Source organism: Mustela lutreola, chromosome 11 (genome assembly GCF_030435805.1).
Source record: "Mustela lutreola isolate mMusLut2 chromosome 11, mMusLut2.pri, whole genome shotgun sequence".
NCBI lineage: Eukaryota > Metazoa > Chordata > Mammalia > Carnivora > Mustelidae > Mustela > Mustela lutreola.
The window spans coordinates 72,702,824-72,730,153 of NC_081300.1; the positions used below are offsets into that span (position 1 = coordinate 72,702,824).

General features: G+C 49.2%; 2 protein-coding genes across 2 annotated transcripts; one reads left to right on the plus strand and one right to left on the minus strand.

Moving 5' to 3' along the window:
* Window positions 1–1,200: 1,200 nt before the first annotated feature.
* Window positions 1,201–7,328, minus strand: CRYBA4 (crystallin beta A4). Its single transcript, XM_059140257.1, has 5 exons — window positions 7,290–7,328; window positions 6,520–6,638; window positions 5,042–5,183; window positions 3,215–3,357; window positions 1,201–1,490 (listed from the first exon to the last, which is right to left on the minus strand). Exons 1-5 carry the CDS (start codon window positions 7,326–7,328, stop codon window positions 1,343–1,345), a joined length of 591 nt encoding a protein of 196 aa, XP_058996240.1. The 3' UTR covers window positions 1,201–1,342.
* A 4,664-nt stretch (window positions 7,329–11,992) lies between these two features.
* CRYBB1 (crystallin beta B1) lies at window positions 11,993–24,959 on the plus strand. Its single transcript, XM_059139674.1, has 6 exons — window positions 11,993–12,121; window positions 13,472–13,652; window positions 15,346–15,464; window positions 19,301–19,433; window positions 22,437–22,579; window positions 24,694–24,959. The coding sequence occupies exons 2-6, from the start codon at window positions 13,491–13,493 to the stop codon at window positions 24,875–24,877; spliced, it is 741 nt and encodes a 246-aa protein (XP_058995657.1). The 5' UTR covers window positions 11,993–12,121; window positions 13,472–13,490; the 3' UTR covers window positions 24,878–24,959.
* Window positions 24,960–27,330: the final 2,371 nt, after the last annotated feature.

Below are 27,330 nucleotides of genomic sequence, written 5' to 3' on the forward strand. Positions count from 1 at the left end.
GTCAAGAGATCAAGCCCCCACATCTGGCTCCTTGCTCATCTGGGAGTCTGCTTCTCCCTCTGCCCCCTCCCCCATGCTCGCTCGCTCACGCTCTCACATGCTTTCTCTCACACATAAATAATAAAATATTTTAAAAATATAGGTATATGTATGCATATGTAAGTGCACCTAACAACAGTATCAAAATTCTGGAACAAGGGGCGCCTGGGTGGCTCAGTGGGTTGAGCCGCTGTCTTCGGCTCAGGTCATGATCTCAGGGTCCTGGGATCGACATCAGTCTCTCTGCTTTGCAGGGAGCCTGCTTCCTCCTCTCCCTCTCTCTGCCTGCCTGTCTGCCTGCTTGTGATCTCTGTCTGTCAAATAAATAAATAAATAATCTTAAAAAAAAAAATTCTGGAACAAAGAAAAAAATCAGGAAGCAAAAATGCATAAAACTAAAGGGGAAAAAAACCAGATAAATCCTGATTATAGTAGGAGATACTAACAACCCTCTCTCAGTGACAGATAAAAATCTGAGTTTAAAAAAAATCAACAAAAATGTAGAAAAATCTAACGCACACTTGCCAAAAACACTAACCAACCTCAACTCGACCTAATTGATATGGACAGACCCTCCATGGGACAACTGCCAAATTTAAGCAGTTTTCAAGTGCACAACAAACGTAGACCATGTGGTGGGCTGTAAAATTTAAGTCTGGGCTTATTTTAGAGTGTTGAAATATTATATTGTTCCAATTTTCATCCATGTGCTGCCGAAGTAAGCACGAGTGTTGGAAATCAGACTTCAGAACAAATCCGTAACAATACAATATCGTGAAAATCCCCCAAAATAACATATCATGAAAGAACCCATGGGCCTATGAAGAACTCGCAAGGGAAACCAGGAACTATCGGACTGAATGATTCAAATTTGGGGGAAGCGACTGTAGTTGTGCTCATAGGGAAATTAAGAGCTCTAGAGGACTCTACTGGGAGAGAAAAGCAGTACCACAATCAATGACCGAAGGGTGTACCCCTACAAGCGAGAAAAACTAAGAATAAAATAAACCAAAGTAAACAGAAGCAAGGAAATGGTCACAAGTAAGACAGAGCAAAGTAGGACACAGAGAAACGATGGAGCAAATCGACAAAGCGGAAAAATCAGTTCCTTGAGAGACTTGATGAAATCAAAATGCACAAGCTAGCACTAGACCTCTTTTATTACTTTCGTGCTGACTGTGTATGAACTGGCTCACAGGGGCCACCGGGAGGAGGCAGAGGAGTGGGCACGGAAGACCCTCTGCAGCTCCTCCTTCCAGACAGGCTCCCCCTTGGCTCCTAGGCACCACGCCGGTCCCCCTGCTCACTGCTGGATCCTGCGGACACTCTGCACCTGGAAAGTCTGCGCGTGAGAGCCCCACTCTCGGAAGTGCTTGTAGTCGCCTGAGTGGTGATCGCACTCCAGCACATACTGAAAGCCTCGGTAGCCGGGAAACTGGGAGCAAACCCAGCTGGAGAAGGGAAGAGCAGACCATTACCCTCGAGAAGCACCCACAAGGTGAGCACACAGGGACGAAGGGACCGGTGCTGCAGACACATTCCAGCCATCCCAGCCTTCCTTCACTGCCCAGAATGTGCCCTGCTCTCCCCTACACCCCCCCACGACCTGGCCTGTGATCATGATGTTCCCTCTGCCAAGAACACCGTTCCAGCCATGTTTTGCCCAGCCCCTGACCAAGCTGTATTTATCCTCTTGTTCTGAGGACTGGTTCTCCAAATCAGGCCACACTCCTACTGGTCCTCTGTAGCTCTCATATAATTAGACAATTATCAGATTGTTTATAAAATGTCAGCCTCCTGTGACAGCTGGGGGAGCTCCTGGGTGTAGGGATGCATAAGTGTCCGGTTCGTTGGGCTCTCTGGTGCACAGTGCAATGCCCCTGGCCACGGAGGCTAATACATACTAAAAGAAGGAAAGGAGGGAGGGAGGGAGGAAGTGAGGAATCATTCGTTCCCCTCCTCCCTTAGCCAGAAGCCCTTCCAAGGAAAAGGCTGTTGTTCTTTCCCTTCGTTGACCCGTACATTGTTCAAAACTGGACAAGAATTGGTGTCTCACTTTCTGAGCTTCCATTTCCCCTCCTGTAAGAGGAAAGTGGACTCAAGAATCACAAGAGGTTAAAAAATAATAATAATAATAATAAAATAAATCACAAGAGGTCCTACTGTGGAACAAGATTCTCTGATGGTTAAAAAACAAAGGGGAGCACATGAGTGGCTCAGTGGGTGAAGCGTCTGCCTCAGCTCAGGTCGCGCGATCCCAGTGTCCCAGGATGGAGACCCGTGTTGGGCTCCCTGCTCTGCCAGGAGTCTGCGTCTCCCTCTCCTCTCCACTCTTGCTTTCTCACTATCTCTGTCATTCTCTCGGTCTCTCCCTCTCAAATAAGTAAATAAAATATTTAAAAACAAGCCAAAAAACCACCACCACCCATAAAACAAAAAGCCACCTCTCACCTTCACTCCTGCCAGGGGCCAAAGGGCACCTAGAGGCCGGTTGCAGTGGCCTCCCTAAGGAAAGCCCTCACATCTCACACTCAACCGCCAGCCACTGGGGGACAGGGTGGGAAGAGTCAGTCCCATCTAGGCTTGAAGCTGGATTTAATCACCTCCCTCCTGGTGGTCTTGGAGCAGACTGCCTGAGCCACACCTATTTCTCCAACCCTCCACCTCTCAGGTAATGTGGGAATATGCTCACTCTGCAACAAGCACATGACCAGTCCTAGCCAATTGGTTCAGGGTTGAGCACATGACCCAAGTTGAGCCAATGAGAACCTTTCCTAGAACCTTTGCAGGAATCAGTGAGACAGGCATTCTCTTGCCCTGGGGTTGGCTGGAGTAAAGATGAAGCTGCGCCGTTGCCTTTGCTTGGGAAGAGAGTGCCTGCAAATATAATGACGATGAGGCAGACAGAGCAAGAGGGGGAGAAAGAAAGAACCCTACCTGTAGCACCTGGATCCAGCTGTTCCTGAAGCAGGTGACAAGGATCAATAAATATTCTCTGGGCATAGTGTCAGTTTGATATGGGAGTCTGCTATTTGTGGTCCCCCAAATTCTGCCTGAGACCTCTCTGTGCCTCAGTGTCCTCCTCTGGAATGTGGGTATCAGAGCCCCCAAATCCCCAGCACACAGTTTTCACAGCCTCTCCTTCCCTGTCAGGCAGAGCCTTGGATTCACTTACGCCCCTGAGTGCACGTGAAAAGACCCCACTTCATTGCCATCCCAGCCCATGGCCTGGAGGGAGGGGTAGTCATCACTCAGCTCGCCTTTCCTGCCCAGAAAGTTCTCTTGCTCAAAGATGGTCAGCCTCGAGTCACGGTGGTTCTGTAAGCAGAGGAAAAGGTCAGACCTCCAGGCACCCAGCTGAGAACCCACGTGCCTCTCCAGACACCCCTGCCCTTGTCCCCCCAAATCAGCCTTCCTTACATTTTGGAAGGGTAATAAGGCAACAAAACCTTACAAAAGATGTGCACCATTTGCCCTTCCAGAAATGTACACGAAGAAAATAACTATGGAACAAATAAGCCATGGATATGTTCAGCCCAGCCTTGAAGATAACAACTGAAAAGATAAGGGAGGAAGAGAGGAAGAGAGGAGGGGGAAAAGAGGAAGCCTGAAAGTCCCCAACTGGGGGATCAGGTGGTTAACTGAGCTAAGAAGAGGATTATTGTGATCTGGGTTCAAATTCTGACTCCACACATACCAGCTGGGACATGTCACATAGTGTTTCTCAGCTGTTTCCATACCCATAAAATGAAACTAACCGCCTCCACTTGTCAAGATCGTTTGGAGGACAGAGTGAAATCAGAAGCTGTAAACTGCATGAAATCAGGGATAGCATGGTCACAGTCACGGTCCACCATGGGTCCCTGTATCAGCACAATGCCCGGGCCATTGTGGAATACAGGAGCAAATGAACTTGCTCACAATTTGAAATACTGGGGAGCTATGAACAATGATGCTGTCAATGAGATTTAATCACCCGGGAGGATGATTGTGATCAATTTGCCCTGTGAGAAAAGCTGATTTCTAAGCCTGCATTTCCTTCAATTCCATTTTTGTAACAAAGTTGCAAATGTGCCCAAATACATAGGAATAGGCATATAGGTGGATAGATACAGACACAGATGTGAATACCAGCTGGTGTAGGCAGAATCTGTGAATAAAAACAAGACCGAAGGAAGTCTCCAGCATTTTTAAGATTGCGCTTCTGGGGGCACCTGGGTGGCTCAGTGGGTTAAAGCCTCTGCCTTCAGCTCAGGTCCTGATCCCAGAATCCTGGGATCGAGCCCCGCATCGCATCTCACTCTCTGCTCAGCAGGGAGCCTGCTTCCCTTCCTCTCTCTCTCTCTGCCTGCCTCTCTGCCTACATATGATCTCTGTCAAATAAATAAATAAAATCTTTTAAAAAAAATACTGTGTTTCTGTTCAGTCATGTAGGTATAAGTGACTTTTCTTACTCTGTCATATTAGGTTTTATTCTGAACTTTGGGTGTAAAATCTATGTGCCTTATATGATTTTTAAATTGATGAAAGTTGCTTTTGAAGAAAAATAAATACATCTTTTTAGCCTCAGCTCTTTCATCTGTAAGACAGAGCTAGTAATGTCCACCTCCATGCATACTCCATAAACAGTAGCCTGAGTATAAAATCAGGAACACTGATAAGGAATCAGGAAGAAAAATAGAACCTTCCTCCCCATCTTGTCCTGCCAACCCTGGCACTCAGCTTCTCCTGGTATCTCCGAGTCATGAAGAGAGGGATGTGAAACATGCAGGGGCTCATATCATAACCAAAGTCGTGAAGGTCACAATGTGTGTGGTGATCTGGTCCAGATGCCACCCATTCCTCTTCCCCATGACGTGGCCCCATTTCAAGAAGAGACCAATGCTCAGAGAGGGGAGGGAGGGATGCCAAGTCACAGAGATTGAAGAAGTAACATGAGAATTTGAACTCTGTTTTAGTCAGTTCCCAAACCCCACTGGGACGATGTGGTGGCAGGACTCACGGCACAGGCCACTGGTCGGAAGGAGGTGAGCCTATCTGTGGGGTAAGCGGTGTTGCCACTCCAGGCATCCCAGCATGGGTACTCGCCCCGCTCCAGCACGTACTGCTGCCCTTGGAAGCCAGCATGCTCAAAGCCTACCCACCTGTGGATAGAGGGTAGAGAGTGCAAGAGGTAAGAGACCCCCTCATCCTGAGTTCCAGATCAATGGTTATCATTTGGGAGTTACCATTTGGGAGGTATTTAACCAATGTCTAGAGACATTTTTAGTTGTCGCACTGAGAGAGGAGGGAGGAGCCTGTACCCCGGTACCCCTACCCTGGAGGGTAGAGCTTCGAGCCACAGCTGAAGCATGGAGCAGGTCCTCAACAGCAGGGTGCCCACCACTCTTGCTGTCATCTGGCCCCTTTTGGTGTCATCCTGTGGGACAAGGGACACAGGAGGCTGCCACTATGATGACCTTGCATTTGCTGGCTACTTAAATAACAAACTGTCTTATGTAAGTAATAAACCTGAGCTTATTTTCTCCTTCCAGGCAGAATCTGTCAGTTTGCTGGACATATCCCTAAACAAGTCACTGCTCCCATCTAATCCCTAATTCCCCACCTGCAAAAGTGGAAGTGAAGGGTTTTTTCTCCCAGATGTGAGGTGCATAAATACCACCCAAGAGGACCTTAGTGGCACTCACAAGCATAATATAAAGTGACTCCAAATCACATAGAAAGAACATTGTTCTCCTTCCAATCTACTTCCCAAACTTCTAGAAACTTCTAACTAGTATGGTAGCCACTGGCCACATATAGCTAATTAAATTTAAAACTTCTATAAAATTTAATTAAACTAAATTAAATTAAATTAAAAATTCAGTTCTTTAGATGCACCGGCTACATTTCAAGTCATCAATGGTCATATGTGGCCAGTGTTCAAAATCAGATAATGTAGACATGGAACAGTTTAACCTTTACAGAAAGTTCTACAAAAAAAGGTGCTGATATGGATAGAAGCCTCAGTGTGATATTAGTGTGTCATTAATACTTCCACATTTCATTAATCTCTCTCTTTTGCTTTTAACACAATGTATCCTATGCTCAGAGCCTCCAGCAACAATGTTCAACTAAAGAATAATAGCATTATTTTTTACTATATATATTTTAATAGTTACCTTCTATTTTTGGCAAGTGATTTTTTTCTTTCTTTTTATGCTTAAGGGGAACATTTCAGACCCAACACTTGATTCTAAAAGTGTGATCCTATAAGACTCCCTCATCCAATGCACAGGATCTCTGTGAATGATGATACCTACATTTGCGCAGTGCACAACCTGCTTAACCTTCCACTACTGTCCTGCACACTGCCCAACACTTTGGACCCAAGGAAGGCACACTAGTACAGTTAGAGCCTGGGAAGGTAGGGCCAAGTACACCCCTTTCTAGACCTCATCTTGTCCGCCTCCACCCCAACTCAGATCCCCCCACACTCACGCGCCACTCAGCACTTTCAAAGATCGCACAGTCTCAAAGCCAAGCTCCAGCACACTGGGGCACTCCGCCGTAAACTCATGCCTCCGGCCCTGGAAGCCCTCCTCATCCCATACCACAATCTGTGACAGAGAGAAAAGCAGGAGACTAGCATCAGAGTCCTGTGGGTGATGAGGGTTTAGGAACTCACTGCAGGACTAATGGTGGGGCAGGGCAAGAAAGGACAGCAAACTCAGATACCTCCAGGGGCCGGGTAGGTAAGGATGGAGAAGGGCCGCAGACTGGAAGGCCCAGATTCCATAAATGGGTGATCTCTGTTCAGCGCCATCTGTTTTTGCCCCCTGGGAATGCCAGCCAGATTTTCCAAATTCTCAAGACAATCACTCTATCTGGACTTTTCTGTGGACCCTCCAGTTTTTTGAAGGCTAATGATGAATTCCAAAAAAAATTTTTTTTGACGCAGAGGGGACCAAAGAAACCCTGCCCAAAGACTGTGTGCAGTCACCAATTTGCCCTCTCTGCCGGAGTGTTGCTGGTTCAGTCTGGGGACCAGAAGACCCTAGTTCAACTCGAGACCCTGTGTATAACTTTGGGCAAGTCCCTTCCCCTCTTTGAGCCTCGATGGCATCCTCTGCAAAAATGGAGCCTCATAACATGTTCCCCAGAGTAAGGTGGGGATTCAACAGAGGAGATCGAGAGGGTCCCCTGGACCTGGGTTTGACCTCTGCACCCCCTTCATTCCTCAGACACCACCCACTCGTGCCTCTTCCTACCTTCCAGTGTCCTGCTGACTTGGTGCACTGGAGGGTCATGTCGCCAGCTTCCTACATGAGAGAAGAACATGATAACCAGCCACCCTGACCGTCTGCTGTCCTTCTGGATGATAAAGTCTAGTTTGGGCAAGATCGGGATCCAGATGGGATCCAGGTAGGACTGCACTAGGTTTGCCCCATTCCTCTCCTTCTCAATCTGTGACTTTCCATCTGTGATGAATGTCATCTACCTTCTTGCTTCCTATACACCATATCAAAACTTACCCACTTGGGGTCCCCTTGCCTCTGATCCCCACTGTGTATTAATTTATCCACTCACTGTGGGAAAACGTCTGTGGCTGCCAGTGGGATGGATCATCCTAGCCAGTGTCAGGGTGCTAAGTTTAAGAGAACCTCTCCAAGACAGCACCTGATGCAAGGAAGTGACTCTAATGGTGACAATCGAGGCAAAGGACTATAGGAATAATTTTGTTTTTAAATGAGGGTGACAGGTATTGGTCCTGACGGTGGGGACCTGATCTTGGTTAGGGTGAGGATGACATTTAGGATGGCAATGTTATCCCTAGGACTGGAGACCTGGTCTCCCCACCTCCCATGGTGCTCACTCGGAGCGCGAATCCCCCCCCTCTCCAAGCCTGGGACTTACCAAGACGGACCCAGAGAATATGCCAGAACATGGTGGGACCAGCCGAGGTCAGGCTCTTATAGGCAGGGAGGGAAGAGGGCCCCTGGGAGACAAAGCTCCGACTCAGCATGCGAGCAGTCGAAACAAAAGCCAGTCCTGGCTGAAGTCCCAAAGGAGAGGTGTCAGCAGCGTTGGCTTCAGCTGGAAGGGAAAGGGTCAGGTGGCCTCCCTCAGGGATTAGCTATGAAGAAGAGAAGGGGAAGTTCTACCTTAATTAGCTTCATGGGACTCCTGATTGGAGCAGGAGAATGAGGCCTGGATAAGGAATCCAAAAACTTTGCCCTTCCTAGCTGCATGACATGGGGCAGGTCATTGCTCCTCGATTTCTGCCTACAAAATAGGACAAGAATAAACCACATCATGGGGTTGTTGTTAGGTTATGTAACATGCCTGGCACAGAGAATGCATTCACAAATGCCACACGCCACCCTCTTCCACTAGGGGCAATCAGGGTTGGCTTCGTGTTGGAGGTGGCATTTATTTTTTTAAAGATTTTATCTATTTATTTGACAGAGAGAGAGAGAGGGCAAGTGAACATGAGTGGGGGTGGGGGAAGGAGCAATAGGACAGGGGACAAGCAGACTCTGCACCGAGCACAGAGCCTGACGCGGGGCTCCATCCTACGGCCCTGTGATCATGACCCGAGCTGAAATTAAGAGTCAGATGCCTAACTGACCGAACCACCAGGTGCCCCTGGAAGTGGCATTTAACCTAGACTGTTTCCAAAGGGTAAGGAGGATGTGTACAAAGTGAGATGTAAGGAGTGTTTTTTCTAAGCAAAAGTGTGGAGGTGGGAACATGGGGTGTATGTATGAGAAAGAGCTGGTAGCCCAATTGGCTGGAGTTCAGGGACCCTGCAGGAGGGGGCCTGGCAAGAAAGGTAGGCTTAGCCAGGGTCTCCAGGACCCATAAAATTCAAAAAGGACTCCAGATGGTTCTGTAGGCAGAATAAGAAGTGGGTGGGTGTGAACGTATTGTGTAAACAGTAGTACACCTGTCAGGTATCCCGGGTTTGTAAAACTCACTTTGAATACACCCTCCCTACACTCCTACCCTTGGGGTTGACCCAAGAGGAAAGAGTATGGCTGGAAACAAGACCACTCTTGTGGGTAGAGTCCAGCCCTGCCTCCTAATATCTGGGCGACCTGGAGGATGTCTAATCTCAGCTCCTGGCCTGTAAGATGGCAATATTAGCTCCCTCCTGGGCTGGTGACATGCAGCCTTGTCAAATCATGACTCTGATGAAAGGCTACCCTGAAGGTAAAAGGCTAGAGGCCAGGCAGCCTGGGTCTGCATCCCACTTTGCTGACTGGGAACTTCAAACGTGTGACTTAATCTCTCTGAACTTCAGTCTCCTCGTGTACAAAATGGCTATAAAGAAAATAAATAAATTGGGCTTAGCCTAAGAGATTGGGGTATTGTGAGGATAAATGTGAATTACACACGAAAAGCACTTTCTGTTCGGAACCGCTCCTGAAACACAGAAAGCATTATGTGCCCTCTCATTGTCATCATGGTTGCTAATAATAAAAATGATTACTATTAAGATATCTGTGCCTTCATGTTAATTGCAGTGTTATTCACAATAGCCAAGATATGGGAAGGACCTAAATGTGCATCTATGGACGAAGGGATAAAGAAGATGTGATACAGACATGTATACATACCTACATATGTATATTACTTAGCCATGAGAAAGAAGAAAATTCTTCCATTTGCATTAAAAGAGATGGACCTCAGGGGCGTTATGCTAAGTTAACTATGTCAGACAGAGAAAGACAAATACTGTCTCATATCACTTCTATATGAAATCTACAAAAGACAAACTCAGAAACTGGGCGTAAAATGATGTTTCAGGGGTTGGGCGTGTGGGGAATGGGGAGATGTTGCTCAGAGGTGACAAGCTCCCAGTTAGAAAATTAGGAAGTTTGGGGATATAATAGTGTACAACATGGTGATTATCCCTAATAATACGGCATCGTGTACTTGAATGTTGTTAGGAGATCTTCAGTGTTCTCAATCACAAAGGAGATACAGTGACTGTGGTAGGAGGGAGGATGTAGCTAATACAATGGTGGTAATCATTTTATAATTCATGCATGTATCAAATCAATGCATTGTATATCTTATACTTATACAGTGTTATGTGTCAATTTCAGCTACAATTGTAGCTGAAAAAAATACCAGTAAACAAGTCTTCCCATAAAAGCAGGAGTGCATCATTTTCAAGAGCTAAGTTTCAGAACTTAGAATGTGACTCCCGATTCTGTTTCATGGAGGAGCTAACAAAGCTGAGAGCAGAGGAAAGGACTTGCCTTGGTTTCCTCATCTGCAAATGAGATTCATCCCAGAGATGTCCCCTCGTAGTGAGGATGACAGGACCCAAGTCAGTAAAATGCTCAGGGTGTAGTCACCCAGCCTGGGGGTGGTCAGCCACTACCTCTGCCCCCACACTTTGGCAGGCAGCCCATGGCCACGGGGGACATGGAACTGCTCCAGACAGCCTGGCCTTAAAGCCCAGACCTGTGGGTGCCCGCCCCCCAGCCACAGGCATGTTGGCCCCTGTTCCAGTGGCTGCCCCATCCTGTGTTTCCTGCCCCCCTCCCGGGCCTTGGCCTAGGATGAAAGGCTAAGGGGGAGGCTGGGAAGTGAGGGTGTGCTGGGTGGGGGTGCAGGAGCACACGGCAGAGCTGGGCCCAGGCCCTGGTGATCTCAAGGCAGAGCTGGGCTCTGTAGGGGGCTAGGTCTTGGGACCCCCACGGAAGAGGCAGGAACCTATGCTGCCACCACCACTTGGGGGCAGGGACACCAGACTGCAGGCAGATCTGGCCCAACAGTTCCCCCAGCTCTACTGTGGGACCTTGGAGAAGTCACCTGTTCCAGCAGGGCCTCAGTTTCTCCATTTGTGAAAGGCAAGAATTGGATGAGAAGACTCCTGGTGTCCGTTCCATTGTTGAGTTTTTATTGCTCCCTCTGTCTCTCCGTCTCCTCTGTCTCCTCCCCTACACTGCACGTCTCTCCTCCTGCTCGAGTTCCATCATCCTCTCTATTTCTCTGTGGCTCTCCACTTCTCCCAGCCAGTCACCCTATTTCTCTCCCCCCATCCTGGTTCCCCTTGCTCCCCCTGGACCCCAGGTTCCACTGGCAGAACCGCTTAGTCTGCCCAAATTGGTTGAGGGTGCCTTCTGTGCCAGGCCCCATGCTCGGTGCTAGGGTCCAGCAGAGCACAAAAAATGGGGTTCGGAGCTTCCCCAAGGAAGTTCTGAGATGGCCAGGCATGTTCCCAACCACCAGCTCTGTCCCTGGGGTCAGGGCGTGGAGGGGAGTTTCTACAGGCAGGTCAGGGAAGAGCAGGGGAAGGATCTGGGCCTAATATGGGTAGAGGAACAGGACTCGGGCTTTGAACATTCAACTCATCTGAACACAGCCCCCCCACCCCACGCCTCTATCCTGACTTCTATACCTGGGGCAGAAAGTCAGGCCAGAGCCAAGGTCAGATAGCATGAGAATGAAGCAGACAGGCTCCCCAGGCCAGCCTGTGGGGGCAGTTCCTGGCTCTGATCTCTCCGTCAGAAAGCTCACTTGGCCCATCTGTGAAATGGGCACTAAAAGTACCAAATAAGGTGGGTCACCCTGGGGCTTGACCAAGACTATGTAGTGGGTAGAGCGTGTCTGCAGCTGCAAACGCGAACACTCAGCAGGTGGGGCTGTTAACATCACACTCACGTCTGCCCTTACAAAGCATCTTCCGATCTGCTGTGCTCCTTATCTCCCAAATATCCCACCCCCTGGAGCTCCCCAGTATTGGGACCCCGCGGGCCCAGCACAGCTGGGGTATTAGAGACAGGCCTCTGGCTAGGGGCCAGGCCCAGGGCAAGGTGGAGTGGCAGCTGGCCAGGGTTTCTGCTGTGCGAGCTGGGCTCACAATGGAAAGTGCTGCCCTCCACAGTAACCCAGGCAAGGTCAGGGCCCCAGGGGCCTCTCCCTGCCCCGAATGTGCTGAGCCAGCTCCTGCTTTGTGCCACAGACCATGGGCCCTGGTGTCTGCCAGACTATAAAATGGGGGGTCGGTCCCCAGTCACCCAATGCACCAGCCCGCCCGCCTGACCACCTGCCTGTCCTTCAGCAGGAAGTAGCAGGTCCCCAGGTAAGAAGGGGACCCAGCAGCTGCTGAGAGCCCCAGGGGAGGGGACAAAAGCGGAGAGGGGAGGCAGAGAGAGGGGGAGCAGGAGAGAACCATAACAGAAGAGAGAGAAAGGCAGAGAGGGGGGGGGAGATAAAAGTAAGCAGAGAGAGGAAGAGAGGGAGTGAGGAGAGAGAGGGAGAGAGGGAGAGAACATCAACATCCCCAGGAAGGAAGGAAGCCAACTGCCAATTCAAGGGAATGTTGATTCACAGAAGGACATAGGAGTTGTTGGGGGGTTAAGCAAGAGCTTGCAAGTCACAGATGTGGTGCAGATGTCTGACTTGCCCAGGGTGGGCAGAGCACAGCGAAGAAACTACAGTCCTCAGGGGAGGTGGGGGAGGACGAGATTCTTCTTACAGAAAGTGTTCAGGAGTCAGCTGGACCAGAGGGTTTCCATCTGTGCTGCCCGGGAATCCTCAAATCCCCAGAAATTGTCTCCAAAATGAAAGGGGGGCCCAGGACAAGATGTTCTTCACTTAGTAGCGTCCACGCCCCCAAAACAATGAGGAACTAGACGCATTGACCAGAGCCCTCTCCAGCCAGCACCCATGCAGTCGTGGTCCCCATTTCAGAAAACCCCCAACACTGAATCCTTCCTTTTGGCTCCCCCTTCATGCCCCAGTCCCAGGCCTGTGTCTGCATCCACACACCCATTCCTGGACTACGCCAGAGGGAACAGAGTCAGGATCCAGCATGCATTCATCCCCTGAACAGGTGTCATTGGAGAATCTCCTACAGGAGATGCTGCTGGGCCAAGTGCTGGGGACCGAGGGGTGGATTCATCGGAATAAGGAAACGTCAGAGTGATTAATAACCAGATTGCTGGGTCCATCTGCTTGGGTCGAAACCCAAATCTTAACTCTGAGCAGCGGTGTGCACTTGGGTGGGTCACTTCCCCTCTCTGAGCTCAGAGGGGACGCCATGGCACTCACTGAGTGACATCAGCCTTCACTCATAGGCGTTAACAAGCCTGGTGTACCCTAAAAACTCCCAGAGCGATCATGTTGTTGTTAACCTGGTGGGGCTGATTGGTATCACACCAACAGAGAAACGACGATAAGCGGTGTGCACAGCTACGGGACGCAAAGGAAGAACAGAGCGGGGAACAGGGATGGAAGGGAAGGTGTGGCTGGTGGAAGGACCGGCAGGAAGGCATTTCAAGGATGCATGGTCCCTAGATCACAATTTTAGAAAGAGAAGAGAGAAAATGAGTTCAAAGGAGGCTGCAAACACCTAGTGGTGGGATGTGAGAGTGGGGGACAGCTTGAGGGTGCCATCCCTGAGTGACCTAGGCCAAAGTTTTCTTTATAGGGGTTTGCAGGTGGGGACCATGTCTCAGGCTGTGAAGGCCTCCGCTACGGCTGCCGTGAACCCAGGGCCTGATGGGAAGGGGAAGGGCACCCCGGCCACGGGACCTGCCCCTGGCCCCGCCCTGGCCCCAGCCTCCGTGCCAACGACCAAAGCTGGGGACCTCCCTCTTGGCAGCTACAAGGTACACACCCTGAGGTATAGGGGATGGGCTCCACCCCTGCACGTCCTCCCCTCTGCTCCCCTCTCCCCTTCCCTGCTCTTCCCCTCCCCTTTCCCTCCTCCCTCTCCACTTGGCCACCCAGCCAGCCTGCACCAGCCTGTGCTCAGAGTTTCTCAAAAGTGAGAAACCACCAGCCCTCCCCAGAGGTACTCTAGGAGCAGCAGGTGGCCTCAAACCTTCCTGAAAATTCTTCAAAGCAGAGAGGACTGAAAGAACTTCCCCAGTCCCTGGGGTTGAGGTTGGTCTGGTTTCAGAGCTGGGGTCATATCACAACGCTGGGTTAGGGACAAGTTCCCACGGGGTCCACACCTGACTGGCTTTTGTCGTTTCATTACTTCATTAATCACTCATTTGTATTTAACCTTGACTAATATATAACAGTTGCCTGCAAACTCACTCCCACCCCCATTAAAAGCCAGAACCCGGTAAACACCCTCTAACCCTGAAGTCTCCCCCATGAGCCCACCACTCCTCTCCCCTACTCAAGGCAACTGCCACTGTCACCTCTCCCCGCCATCCACCTGCGTGCATTTTTACACAGTATTCCTTTGAAAGAAATTCCTTTATTGGCGTTTTACACGTTTTTAAACTTCTTGAAATACGCCATATGCAATCATTCTGGGTTTTAATCTTTCCTTTTCACCTACTACGAGATTGCTAATTCTGTCAGTCGTGTTGGCAACTGTCTGATACTTCAGAATGGGACCATCGGGTGGGTTCTAGCTCTGCTGCGGAGCATGCTGTGGCCAGGATGTCCTTATCTACATCTCCTGAGGCCCACCCACCAGAAGTCCTCTTGGAAGGACAAGTGTAGGAGCAAAGTGCTAGGTCAAGAGTATGTGGAATTCCTCCTGGTAGAGCTGGGGAAACTGAGGTCTGGAGAAGAAAGGCACTTGCCTCAGTTGACGTGAGTGGCAAGGTTTTCCCAACTTGGGACAACAAGCAGATGTGAAAACCCAATACAGTGGAGGCTCAGTGAAGCAGCGATTAGCCCAGGTTCAATGCAGAGGCCCCCAGGTTGAGGCAGGTAGACTGGCGAGTGTTTTCTGAGCCTCAGCTCTATGGCAAATACTGAGGCCAAGGCTGGAAGTGCAGAATTAGATCAACCCCACACCCTGCCCTGGAGGAGCCCTTGGTCTTTGGAGGTTGAATAAAGGGGGAGAGGGGGTGCATAGAGAGAGACCCGGAAGCAAAGCAGCAGTGACTATTACTTGTGCTAATAATAGCAGGCTAAGCACCATGCAAGAGCACTCAACCAAGCCCACATGGGGCAAGAGCATCAGGGAAGACTTCCTGGAGGAGGTGACATCTGAGCCTGGAGCAGGACAGGGAACATGAACTCCAGGGTGGGGATGTATGGTGGAGAGGGCACTCCAGGAAGAAGGAACAGCAGAGGAAGGAAGGAACCAACGAAGGAAGGAAGGACGGACCATCAGTCCTTAATGATGGTGCAGACCCTAAGCTCAGAAGTGGAAGGGAGGGAGGACAGGACTGTTTCCCAGAATTTCGCTCATGGCCCACTCTTGTATGATCTGCTTTTATTTATGTAGGTACTTAACAAAGTCTTGGCCTGGAGCCTCTCCAGATGGGAAATGTACCCCCCCACACTCTACACTCCTTTCCCCTGGGGATGGGGATATTCTCTCTCCTGCAGCTGGTGGTCTTCGAGCAGGAGAACTTCCAGGGCCGTCGTGTAGAATTCTCTGGGGAGTGCTTGAACCTGGGAGACCGTGGCTTTGACCGAGTGCGCAGCCTCATTGTCACATCGGGACCGTGAGTGTGGGGCGGGGGGAGGACGTTCCCAGTGCCAGGGTAAAATAATAATAAGGAAACACAGCAGTGGCCATGCACTGGGCACCTGCTGCTTGCCCCACCACTGTGCTAGCCGAAGCACATCTATCATTTCCAGTCCTCACTTCAAACCCAGGAAGAGGTATTATTCCCCTTCCCATTTTACAGATAGAGAAACTGAGGTTCAGAGAGGGAATTTGGTCAGCATCAGGTTACACTCAGGGAGTCATGATTCTGGGGGAGAAATGCTATCTCTCTATAGGAAACCTGAGGCACTGAGGGCAGGAGGAGACCAGACGGCCAAGGACCCATAAGCTGACCCCTCTCCTGGGCATCAAGCAGCCCTACAAGAAATAATAAGCTTCTGTTGAACACCCACGAGGTGCCAGACACTGACCAAGGGCCTTACCTAGATGATCGCTGTGTAAGGCAGGGACTATTCTTATGCCCATTTGACAGTTGGGGAAACAGAGGCTTAGATGCAGTGGTAAGTGGCAGAGCCTGGAATCAACTCAGGTCAATCCTGTCATCCACAGTGCTACTCCACTGCCTGCCCCTGCCTCTCTGGGCTTCTCTGGGCCTTAGGGACCCCCATGTAAAGCAGGAGCACTTGTCCCTTGCACAAAGTGGCTATACCAGCTCCAACCCCTGTGGGCTGATGTCAGCGCACAGAACAAGACCCACATGGCCCTTTAGCCTCTTGTCTCACCGGCCTCAAACCCCCAAAGGCTATGCCCCTCCTATATGCCCAGCAACGTGGGCCTGCAGTACAAAGCGCAGAGATGGGCTTTGAAGTCAGTCAGGCCTGAGTTCTAGTCTTAACTCCCTCAGTCACCTTGTACAGTCTCTGAGCCTCAGTTTCCTCATCTCTGAAATGGGGAGACTGATGGTCCCCACTAACCTCCCCTGGATTATGCCAAGGCCTAGAGGAGATAAGGCAGCATGGGCCTGGCCCTTTGTGAGTGTCCCAACATAGCGGGTGACAGGGACAACTGTTTACCCTCTCCACTGTCCTGTGAGTTCAACCAAGTCACCCTGGTCCACGGGTAGGTGGTGGGGAGGGACGCCCTTTTGCCTCCTGCGCCCACCCCCAACCCAGTTTGGTCAACACAGTCTGAGCCCCACCCCCAGCCCCAAAGCCCAGCTGGGAACAGAAGCTGCGGATGTGGCCAATTTGGGTTTTGGGGCTTTTTTTGGTGACAGTGACTCAAACCCAGAGTATTTCTCCTCCAGCAAAGAAGCAGCTGGTTTTCAGTGTGTGTTCTGGGGCTGCGCCATAGGAAAGAGAACAGGGGCTGTGGTCAGTGTCACACAGCCTTGGGTCTGTGTCAGGCCCCTCAGGGCTGTGGGAGAGACTGCAGTAGAACAAGGATGGAGAGGGTGAGGTGGGCAGGGGAAGGGAGGGGGAGGGGTGCCCTCAACCCAGAAGTGGGGAAAGGGGCAGGGCGTGAAACTTAGGAGCCTTCACCCTGACCCCTGACAGCATCCCAGGACCTTTGCTGGTGACTTTACCCCTCTGAGGCTCGGTTTCCATATCCGTAACTTAATATCCCTGCCCTACTTCTCTCCTTGCTCAGAAGGCTCCAGGGAGCTATAGGAGAGGAGAAAAGATGTTGAAAGAAATATTTATAGTTCCTCATTCTTATAACAGGTTCTCACTGGGTGTTATGACTCCCAGAGTTATGACAGGGCTGAATTTGGGGAGAGGTGGGCAGGGTGGCAAGATCAGTATCTGTCCTTCCATAAATTCGGACCTCCAGCAGCTGTCCTCCCTTTTTAACCATCAAAGATAGTATTCATTGGGCTTTCTCTGCACTGGACTTGCTATGTGCATTCCTTTTTAGACCTTCATAACCTCCTAACAAGGTACATGTCATCTTTCCTCCCATCTCCTGAGACTTACTGAGTTTGAGTGGCTTGCCCAAAGTCATGCAGCAAATAAATGATAAGCTGGAATTAGAACTTAGGTCTGTCTGTTTCCAGAGTCCATGCTCTTATCTCCTGACTGGCACCATTTTCCAAGACTTCCTTCCCATCCACCCACCCATCCATCCATCATCCATCTACTTACCATTCATTTATCCATCTGTTTATGCATCCATCCATCCATTCATTTTCCATTTATTTATCCATCTTCTTACTGCTCTCCCTCCTTCCTTCTAGCCATCCATCCATCCATCCACCCAGCCATCTATCCTATTATGCATCTATATATCTACCTATCCACCCACCTCTCCATCCATTCACCTACCCATCCACTCAACCATTACTCACTCCATCCATCCATCCATCCATCCATCCATCCATCCTCCATCTACTTACCATTCATTTTTCCATCCGTCTGTCCATCCATCCTTCCAACCATTCATTTTTCATTTATTCATCCATCGGCTTCCTACTTTCCCTCCTTCCCTCTATCCATCCATCCACCCAGCCATCTGTCCTTTTACGTATCTACCTACCTACCCACCCAACCCCCTACCTATCCATTCATCTACCCATCCACTCAACCATTACCCCTTCCTTCCTTCCCTCCTTTCTTCCCGCCTTCCTTCCTTCCTTCCTTCCCTCCTTTTCTTGTCTACTCCAGATCAAGCGGGGCTGAGGCAGATTCCCCTCTATTCTAGGAGCACAACTCCATCTTCAAGTCTGTCGCTCCAGGGCGGGTTGGCTCACTCCTCAGACAAAGGCCTGATGCTCCTGGGACTCACTATGTTTCAGACCATGATGGCAGCTCATCCCCCACCTACTTCTGGGTTGAGGAAGCTCTCAAGGAGACAATACTAATGTCAGTGTTTCTCTTGTTCCCTGAGAACTCCTGAATGCATGTAAAGCAAAGCTTACCTCAAACTTCTCATCAACTTCCCCAGGACCAGGGGGTCCCTTTAACACAAGTTCACTTCCCATCCTTAATGAGGCTGCACTGGGAAAGCCAGGAAAGCCCCATTTGACTTCAAACTTGTAATCAGTTCTCTTAGAGGACTGAACAGCTTCAAACGCAGTCACATTTAATTCACAGAGTTATCTGAGAGTTGGCTGTTACTACCAGTTCCCTCTAACTGCCCCTATAGCAATTACCACGTGGGTTCCGTATTCCAAGCCAGTCCTTATCAAACATAGGATTCAGGCACCTGTATCGACTTTCCCCATACCCTTGAATTTCCAGGACTGTTATTTATTTAATGTATTTCATTTTAAGTGACCCTTTGAACACAAATAAATACATTTTTTAAAGAACCTTTACATCACTTGCACAAATAGAAAGTCAGCATCCCTTGCAATAAGTAACAGGTATCCATAAAAAATGAATGCAACAAACATAAAACCAGGCTATTATACCGTTGTCTGCTTAAGGCTCTGGGCAGGCAGCTGTTCTTGCCTTGTTACAGAAAGAGAGGCTAGCGAGTGTCAAAGGTCCATCAGCATCCAACAGAGACTTTCTCCTAGCTGTAATCAGGTTTAAAATAAAATTGTCTTCTTATGTCTATTTTATTACTCCAGGTTCTTGGAGTACTTAAATGATGAGAATCTCACAACTGGGGAAACATTTTGCTTACATAATGACACACACTATCTCATTTAATTCTCGACCAATTCCAAAAAAATAGGCATGTTAGTTGAAGAAACCAAGGCTCAGAGAGGCAGAATCCTTTGCCCATAGTCACACAGCCAGTAAGTAACCTAGCCTACGGTCAAACCCACTGGTCTTGGGGCTGCCTTGCAAGGGTGTGGGGAAGGCTTCCGCTGATGGTTTCTCTCCTTCTTGCCTTTACTCCTCCCGGCCCCCCTATCATTCTATCCATCCCTCTTACATCCAGCTGGGTCGCCTTTGAGCAGTCCAGCTTCCGGGGAGAGATGTTTGTCCTGGAGAAGGGCGAGTATCCGCGCTGGGACACGTGGTCAAGCAGCTACCGCAGTGACAGGCTCATGTCCTTCCGGCCTATCAAGATGGTGAGTGGCTCTGAGCCGGTCCTGGGGATTAATGGGGAGGGCAGGAGCAGGTGTCAGGTGTGATGGCAGGTGAGAGAATGTGGGACAAGCAGGAGAAAGGAGGAGGAATGGCAGGCAGGGTGGCGTGACGGCCAAGGGCGCTGGGCTCTGGTGCTCATCGATCCTTTTTTTTTTTTTTTTTTTAAGATTTTATTTATTTACTTGACAGAAAGATAGATCACAAGTAGGCAGAGAGAGAGGGGGAAGCAGGCTACCTGCCGAGCAGAGAGCCTGATGCGGGGCTCGATCCCAGGACCCTGGGATCACGACCTGAGCTGAAGGCAGAGGCTTAACCCACTGAGCCACCCAGGTGCTCTGTTCATTGATTCCTAAGATGGCCCTGGAATCCAGCCCCTGCTAGGAGCCCTGGACAAATGAGAAAAATGAACCCTGCTTTTTTCCCCATTCCCTGCTGTTTTTGAGAGTCCATACCCCAGCAGTCAGAGCTAGAAACTTCAGTGTCTCCCTTGCTTCTGTTTGTGGAATGTTTCTAATTCCTGACTGCACATTAGACCCTCCTAAGAGGTTTTGAAAATCCCAGTGCTTATCCAACACATCAAACATGCAGGTTCAAGCTTGTGTGGGTGCTGAGAAGACTGATATTGTAGAAAGGCGCCTTAAACTTCATGATGTTAAGACAATATACTGAGTGAGTTCCTTTATAATATTTAACTGAATTAAATGGTATAATTTAAAGAAGACTCAAAGCCAAGATCAGTGGCTCAGTGGTGTTATCCCTAAGAAATTCAGTTTTTTGTTTTTTGTTTTTTTTTCAGAATTGTGCTGATTACGACTCATGAGCCAGCTATGTCTTCATTCACTAGGGTTGATTTCCAGTGATAACCAACTTTTGCCTCCATGACGGGAATTTCCTTTTTTTAAAAAAATATTTTATTTATTCATTTTGAAAGAGAGAGAGAAAGAGAGAGAGAGAGAGAGAGAGAGAGAGAGAGAGAGAAACAAGCCAGGAGGAGCAACTGAGGAAGAGGGAGACTCCCCACCAAGGAGGAAGCCAGATTCGGGGCACAATCCCAGGACTCTGGGATCACGACCCAAACTGAAGGCAGACGCTTAACTGACTGAGCCACCCAAGTGCCCCCATGATAGGAATTTCCATAAAGAACATTCATGAATGTCCATGATGCCAACTGTTTTGGTTTTACCAAACTTATCTTAATGGATTGTTCAACCACAGCATTCCCGATGTATTTCTCAGAATTTGGGACTCAGTTATCAGGCTATAATGAACCCTTTGTAAGAATTTATGGATTCATCTTGGGGTGACTGGGTATCTCAGTCAGTTAAGATCCGACTGTTGATTTCAGCTCAGGTCGTAATCTCAGAGTCGTGACATCTGGCCCCACATCTGGCTCCCATGCTGGGTGTGGAGTTTGCTTAAGACTCTCTCTCTCCCTCTGATCCCTCCCCCACCTCCCCATGCTCGATGCTTGTGCATGCTCTCTCTCTCTCAAAAAAAAAAAAAAAAAAAAAAAGGAAAAGAAAAGAATTCATAGATTTATCTCTTAGTCAATGGTTTAAAGGCAATATCTGTCAACAAAGCTTGTTTGGAGGACAGGCCAGTCAGGGCATTTTCAGAAGCCTCCAGAGCTTTACTGTCCAATACTGTAGGCAGTAGCCATATGGGACTGTTGAGAGCTTAAACCATAACTAGTCTGAATAGAGAAGTGCACTTAGATGTGCCAGGGTTTGAATACACAGTGAAAAATAAATAAGAATATAACTAGCTGGTTAATGTTGCTATATTGGTTGCATATTGAAATTATAATCGATTGGACATATTCGCTTACCTAAAATATGTTACTAGGAAAAAACAAATCCAGCGCCTGGGCCCCACCCCAGACCAATTAAGTCGGAATGTCTGGGGCTGGGTCCCAGGCACTGGTATCTTTTTCATGTCCAGCAGGTAGTCTCTGCGTAGCCAGGCCTGAGAGCAGGCCTCTCCTCTCCATCCCAGCCACTGCCCTGCTGTAGGCCACCGTTATCTATCTCTTCCCTGGGCAGCTCCTCCCTCCCTGCTGGGTTTCCTGACTCCTTCCTTCCCAGCACTGGCTCCTGGGAAATTAGACAGATGTCTCCTCTGACCATCTTCCATTTATAGTCTTGCATTCAAACCACTGTGGGTTGAGCTCTTCCTGCGAGGCTCCATTGCACGCTCTGGGTACATGACTCTCCATGGGACAGGCAAAGTACCCGCTCTCCCGGGAGGCAGCTGCTGAAAACTTAATCACAGAAATCAATCTATAAGCACAAAGTTCGTGCCCATGCTGCACAGGGGCCATGTCAAGTGCTGGGAAAGCAGGAAAGGAGAGTAGGGCTCTGATGGGGGTGGGAGGTGGGGGTGGAAGCAGTCCAGGGGTGCTCAGGGAAGCCAGCTCCTGGAGAATGAGAATGGAGTCAGCCACAGGAAGCCTAGAAGGCGTCTCCACTGCAAAGTGAGTTCCGTTGTCCCTGAAGCATGGATGAACAAGGTGTAGAGGAACCGGAAAAGACCTGTGACTGTGGCCCAGGGACCGCAAGGGAGAAGGATGCAAGAGGGGAGGGGAGGAATGAAATGCTTCCCTGAAAGGTTCTGCCTCTCACTGGCTATGTGACGTCGATCAAAAATCCTGACCTCTCTGAGTCTCTGCCTCTCTGGCCATAGTGATACCAATAATGCATAAATGGTTTGGTAGCACCTGGCATATGCCAGGCATTGTGCTAAGGGTGATGTATGGATTACTTTGATTTTAATCCTCATGACAATGCCATAGAATCAAGGCTGCTATCCCCTTTCCCCAGATGAGAAGGGCCCTTCCAGGCTGCACAGTGGCAATCCTGGGCAAGTCCCACGGTGACCCAAGCGGACTCAGCTCTCTCTCTCTCCACATCCACGAGGCCCTTCAAAGTTACTTCTCTTTGCCCCATTCATACTTCATATGCTTGACCGCGTCTCTTCTTCTCTAGGATTCCCAGGAGCACAAGATCTGCCTGTTTGAAGGTGCCAACTTCAAGGGCAACACCATGGAGATCCAGGAGGACGACGTGCCCAGTCTCTGGGTCTACGGCTTCTGTGACCGGGTGGGCAGCGTGAAGGTCTCCAGTGGAACGTAAGCACCCCTCCAGCCAGGCCCTTGGCTTCTGCGGCAAGCCCAGACAGACTCAAAGGCTGTTCTCCTTATAGGATATAATATCGGGTGCATAGGAAAAGGCCACATGGCTACTCCCAAATTCTCCCAGGGCTGGTGCCTGGGATTCCACCCACAGAACTTTCTTCCTCTGGAGAGCGGATTTGTACTTTGACGAATTACATGCCAATGGAAAAAAAAACAAAAAACAAAAAACCCGGCAACTGGTTCTAAAAAGACGGAAGGTGGAGAGAATAAACACTTCTAGACCCAGTTTGGGGTTGGAGAAAAAAGTGATACAGGCAGACTGGATACAGGTCCATGAGTCTATATGTGTTCAGGAAAGACCATACTCAGGGAAATCCAGAGCCTCTGGGGAAATGAGCAGAGTGATTTCTTTCTTTTTTTCTTTCTTTTCTTTTCTTTCTTTCTTTCTTTTTTTTTTTTTTAAAGATTTTATTTATTTATTTGACAGAGATCACAAGTAGGCAGAGAGGCAGGCAGAGAGAGAGGAGGAAGAGAGGAGGAAGCAGGTTCTCTTTGGAACAGAGAGCCTGATGTGGGGCTTGATCCCAGGACCCTGAGATCATGACCTGAGCCAAAGGCTTTGACTCACTGAGCCATTCAGGCACCCCGAGCAGAGTGATTTCTGAGAGACAAGATTGTGAATGCAGGGGCACTGACCAATCACCGAGGTGCTGTGAGACCTGGGTGAGCCCTGTGCCCGTCTCTGTGCCTCATATTTCCCATCTGCTCAATGGGCACATCAGACTCCCTGATCGAAAAGCGTCTTTTGTCCAAACTCTTCAGATTTGAAGCTTTCAAAACAGAGCCCCGAAACCTCATTTCTTTGAGAACACAGAGGAGGACTGGATGCCCCGAGGAGGTCCTGTACCTCTGATAAACCGTGCCAGACACTCCTGGTCTCCTGCAGTCAAATATAGGGCTTCTGTCTCTCACCCAAACTCTGAGTTCCTGTAACAGCATCAGACAAGCTTTTTGCTTGGCCTTTCTTCTTCCCTGAAGCCCGCATGAAATTTGCTAAGCATGGCCTGTAAGCCCAGCAATGTACCAGGACACTGGGGGAGGCAGGAATGAACAAGGCTCAATTCCTGCCTTCAGGGAGCTCACTCAGCTCAGCAGGGAGGCCCACATATCCCCATGAGATTATGTCTGGCAACACTGGGTCAGAGATGGTCCACACAGCAGGTCAGAGGAGGACGGGAGGTTTCTGGGATCTGGATACGCAGGCTGGAGTGGAGGGCAGGTCAGAGGTTTATCTGAGGGGGCTAGAACTTAAAGCCCACTTTGAAAGACGGGGAGGCAGTGTGTGGGAAAGGCCTGGACAGACCCTCCCAGCACAGACAATGGCAGAAGTCAGAAATGAGTCATTCATGATAACTACCCCCCAAGCACTATGCGAATTCATTCTCAGTGAACAGCAGGGAAACTTTGTAACAAACCGATGCTACAGGTGTATTAGCATCATTTCACAGACAGCAAGCTGGAGTTCTGATAAGCCCTCCACTTTGATTCTCACAGCTAGCAAGAGGCAGAGCTAGGATCTGAACCGAGGTATGGCTGATACCAGAATGTGCGTTCCTGACCACTACTTATAAATTCACTTACATACAAAGGAAACCATTATTTGGAAGGAGGCTCCTGGTCCTCCTCTGCCTTATGGCTAAGTGATCCCCAAAGCCTATCCTCATCCCTCCCATCCTGTTCTGTAAACCCCGGGTCCCCACCAGTGAGATGCACCTTGATCTCCCTACCCTGTGCGCACACACGCACAGACCCCGTATGATTTGTAAGCGCTTCTGGTACATTTTCTCGTTTCTGCCCCGTAATAAACTAGCCCTAGTGACCACTCCCACTTTCTAGTAGGGGAAACCAACGTCTTTTAGAGAGGTCTGTAGGAAGCCCCAGGAAGGGACAAAGCCAGGACAGAGGAGCTGCGCCCTCTTCCCGTGACCCGAGCCCAGAAAGGATGGAAAGAGGATTGCTGGTGGAAAACTGACCCGTCCGCGCTGGGGTCCGGGTCCCTGGCAGGTAGTCTGGCCGTCTCCACCCTGTCCTTCTTGCTTCTCTCCCAGCTGGGTCGGCTATCAATATCCCGGCTACCGTGGGTACCAGTACCTCCTGGAGCCCGGCGACTTCCGGCACTGGAACGAGTGGGGGGCCTTCCAGCCGCAGATGCAAGCTGTGAGGCGCCTGCGCGACAGGCAGTGGCACCGTGAGGGCTGCTTCCGGGTCCTGGCCGCCGAGCCCCCCAAGTAAATCCATACCTTCCTCTTCTCCCTTGCCCTCTGCCCCTCCCTCAGACTCAGTTTCCCCATCTTTCCCGTGCAAATAAAAGTTCCTAAAGCCAAAATGTCTCTTGGATCTGTGCATAGATGTGAGTTTTGGGCCTCCCCCCCCCCCCATCATTGCCGACGTGTGACTTCCTCGTTCTTTTTTTTTTTTTTTCTTTTTCTTTTAAGATTGATCCATTTAGTTTAGAGAGAGAGCGTGTAAGAACATGTATGCAGGCGAAGGGGCAGAAGGAGAGGGAGAGAATTCCAAGCTGGCTTCCCACTGAATGGGGAGCCAACATAGGGCACGATCCCAGGACCCTGAGATCATGACCTGAGCCGAGGGCAGCTGCTTAAATGACTGAGCTACCCAGGCGCCCCATCCTCAGTGTTAATAATTACGTATGCTAGTAATAAAAACAGCAAGTACTGCAAAGTTCTTTACACACATTCTTTTAGTGTACCTTTTGGACTACTCTAGGCGGTGGGTATTATAATCATTCCCATATAACAGGTGAAGAAATTGAGGCTCAGAGAGGGAAAGTGACTTGGTCAAGGTCACACAGCCAGTTGAAATTTGAACCTAGGCAGGCTGGCTGCTGAGCCCACGCTCTTAAACAAATCTGTGGTTTCAAACTCTACTCTTTCATGCACACTCATGATTTTTTGCCTTCTCAGCTTAACACCTGGTGTATTATTTACTCTCTCTCTCTCTCTCTCTCTTGCTCTCTCTTTTCTCTCTCTCTCTCTCTCTCTCTATATATATATATATGTGTGTGTGTGTGTGTGTGTGTATATATATATTTTTTTAATAGACCTCCTGTTTTGTGCTTAGAGGCATTGATTTGTAAATAAAGCTTTGTAACACTACAGGAAGTGGAAAATCAGCATCCTACTCCACAGATAGAAAGCAACTGTGTAAATACAATTTTAAGAAGGCCAAGTATTGAACAGACACCACCACCTGCGGAAGGCTCTAAGCCTGTTCCCCACGTGCTCTTTGATAAAATGGTGATTAGCAAGTGTTGGAGAGAGATATGAAAGACATGCTTGCTCCAAACAGGGTTTTTACCCTGATATAATAAAAAAAGATTAAAAAGAGCATTATTTTCTTGTATCTGATGCTGTGTTATTTAATCCTGGGTCCAAGTTCCACTGAGAATCATCTGTCTCACTGTAAGTGGAACATGGCCTGCTCTCTGGAAATCTGTACCAGGCTATATTGACTCCTGTATCAACACTTATTATTGATTGATGTTATTAAACTTTAATCCACACAGGAAGGCTAGGGAAGGTGTTGTCATGGAGGAGGGTATATTTGAGGGGGCCTTGAGGGATGGGACAGGAACTCGCTTGGTAGAGAAGAGGAAAGATAACATTCCAGGCAGAACAAACAGCAGGGAACTTACTACCCCACATGGCACCTTTGTACAAAAGATAAAAAGATGCCTCTTCCTCAAGACACTTGACTGCCATCTGCCAGAATTTATATGTCTGCTGTGTGAATGCAATACCCTTGTGCTGTGCCCAACTTACACAGCTGTACCTGGCCGGCCTGGAGTGCCATGGGAAAGGCACAGAGGTTGAGAGAGTGTGTGGTGAGGCCAGGCCAGGCTTACTGAAATGGAGAGCACTAGCTTGGTGGTTGTGTGGGCAGAAGCGGGGGAGATGAAGCTGGAAAGAAAGGTGGGGCCTCATGACACCCCACTCTGTGGTTTTGCTGAGCTTCAAAGTTGAGGTACCACCTGACTCAGAAGGTCTTGAACTCTGGGGCATGCAGGCTTCCTCTCCCTCCCACCCACCTTCTCTCCACCTCCACCCTCCAATAAGATCAGTGTCTTGCATTAGAAGACAGGTTCTCCTGTCTTGGACTAGAAGACGGGATCCCCAGGCAGGAAACTGAAGCTACGGGGGTTTGCCCTGACTTACTGTTAGAAGCTACAAAGTGTTGGGCAAATGGCTTCTGTTCCCTGAGACTTGTTCCGTTCTTTACAAAGGCAGCTCCAATGTCCAACCAGCCCCAAGATTCTGTCTAACCATGGGATTCCATGGTTCCCAAATTCCATGATGCTATAAGATTCTGCAATTCATCTCTAAGCTTCCCTGATTCTCTGACTCCCAAGTCAAGCTACATAGATTCCCATCCTCAATTCCCAAGGACTATTGGTACAGCTTTAAAATTCTACTAAGGTGGAGTCAAGCCTTCCAGTCACATGGTGCACATGAAACCAATTCCAAGGCCTCATGGACCACAAGATACCTGATTTGATGAGAAAGAGAAAGGGAAAGAGAAACACTCTCTATTCAAATATAACACCACTGCTTTCTGATCACTTAGAATTTGTATTTCATACTTCTTGGAAGAACTCTTTTGGACATAGCAGGTGTTTTGTTTTCTTCTGGATATCCATCTTGTGATTCCCATAAAAGGCGAACAGA

What these genes read in the sequence shown, in the direction of transcription:
- CRYBA4 (XM_059140257.1), bottom strand. Translation starts at nt 7,328, where the DNA reads ATGACCCTCCAGTGCACCAAGTCAGCAGGACACTGGAAG. An exon ending in TCCGACCAGTGGCCTGTGCC is followed by an intron (nt 3,358 to 5,041) that starts GTGAGTCCTGCC and finishes CTCTGCTTACAG; the next exon opens with AACCACCGTGACTCGAGGCT. An exon ending in TTTCACGTGCACTCAGGGGC is followed by an intron (nt 1,491 to 3,214) that starts GTAAGTGAATCC and finishes TCCCTTCTCCAG; the next exon opens with CTGGGTTTGCTCCCAGTTTC.
- CRYBB1 (XM_059139674.1), top strand. Translation starts at nt 13,491, where the DNA reads ATGTCTCAGGCTGTGAAGGCCTCCGCTACGGCTGCCGTGAACCCAGGG. An exon ending in CTCATTGTCACATCGGGACC is followed by an intron (nt 15,465 to 19,300) that starts GTGAGTGTGGGG and finishes TCTTACATCCAG; the next exon opens with CTGGGTCGCCTTTGAGCAGT. An exon ending in CCTTCCGGCCTATCAAGATG is followed by an intron (nt 19,434 to 22,436) that starts GTGAGTGGCTCT and finishes CTTCTTCTCTAG; the next exon opens with GATTCCCAGGAGCACAAGAT.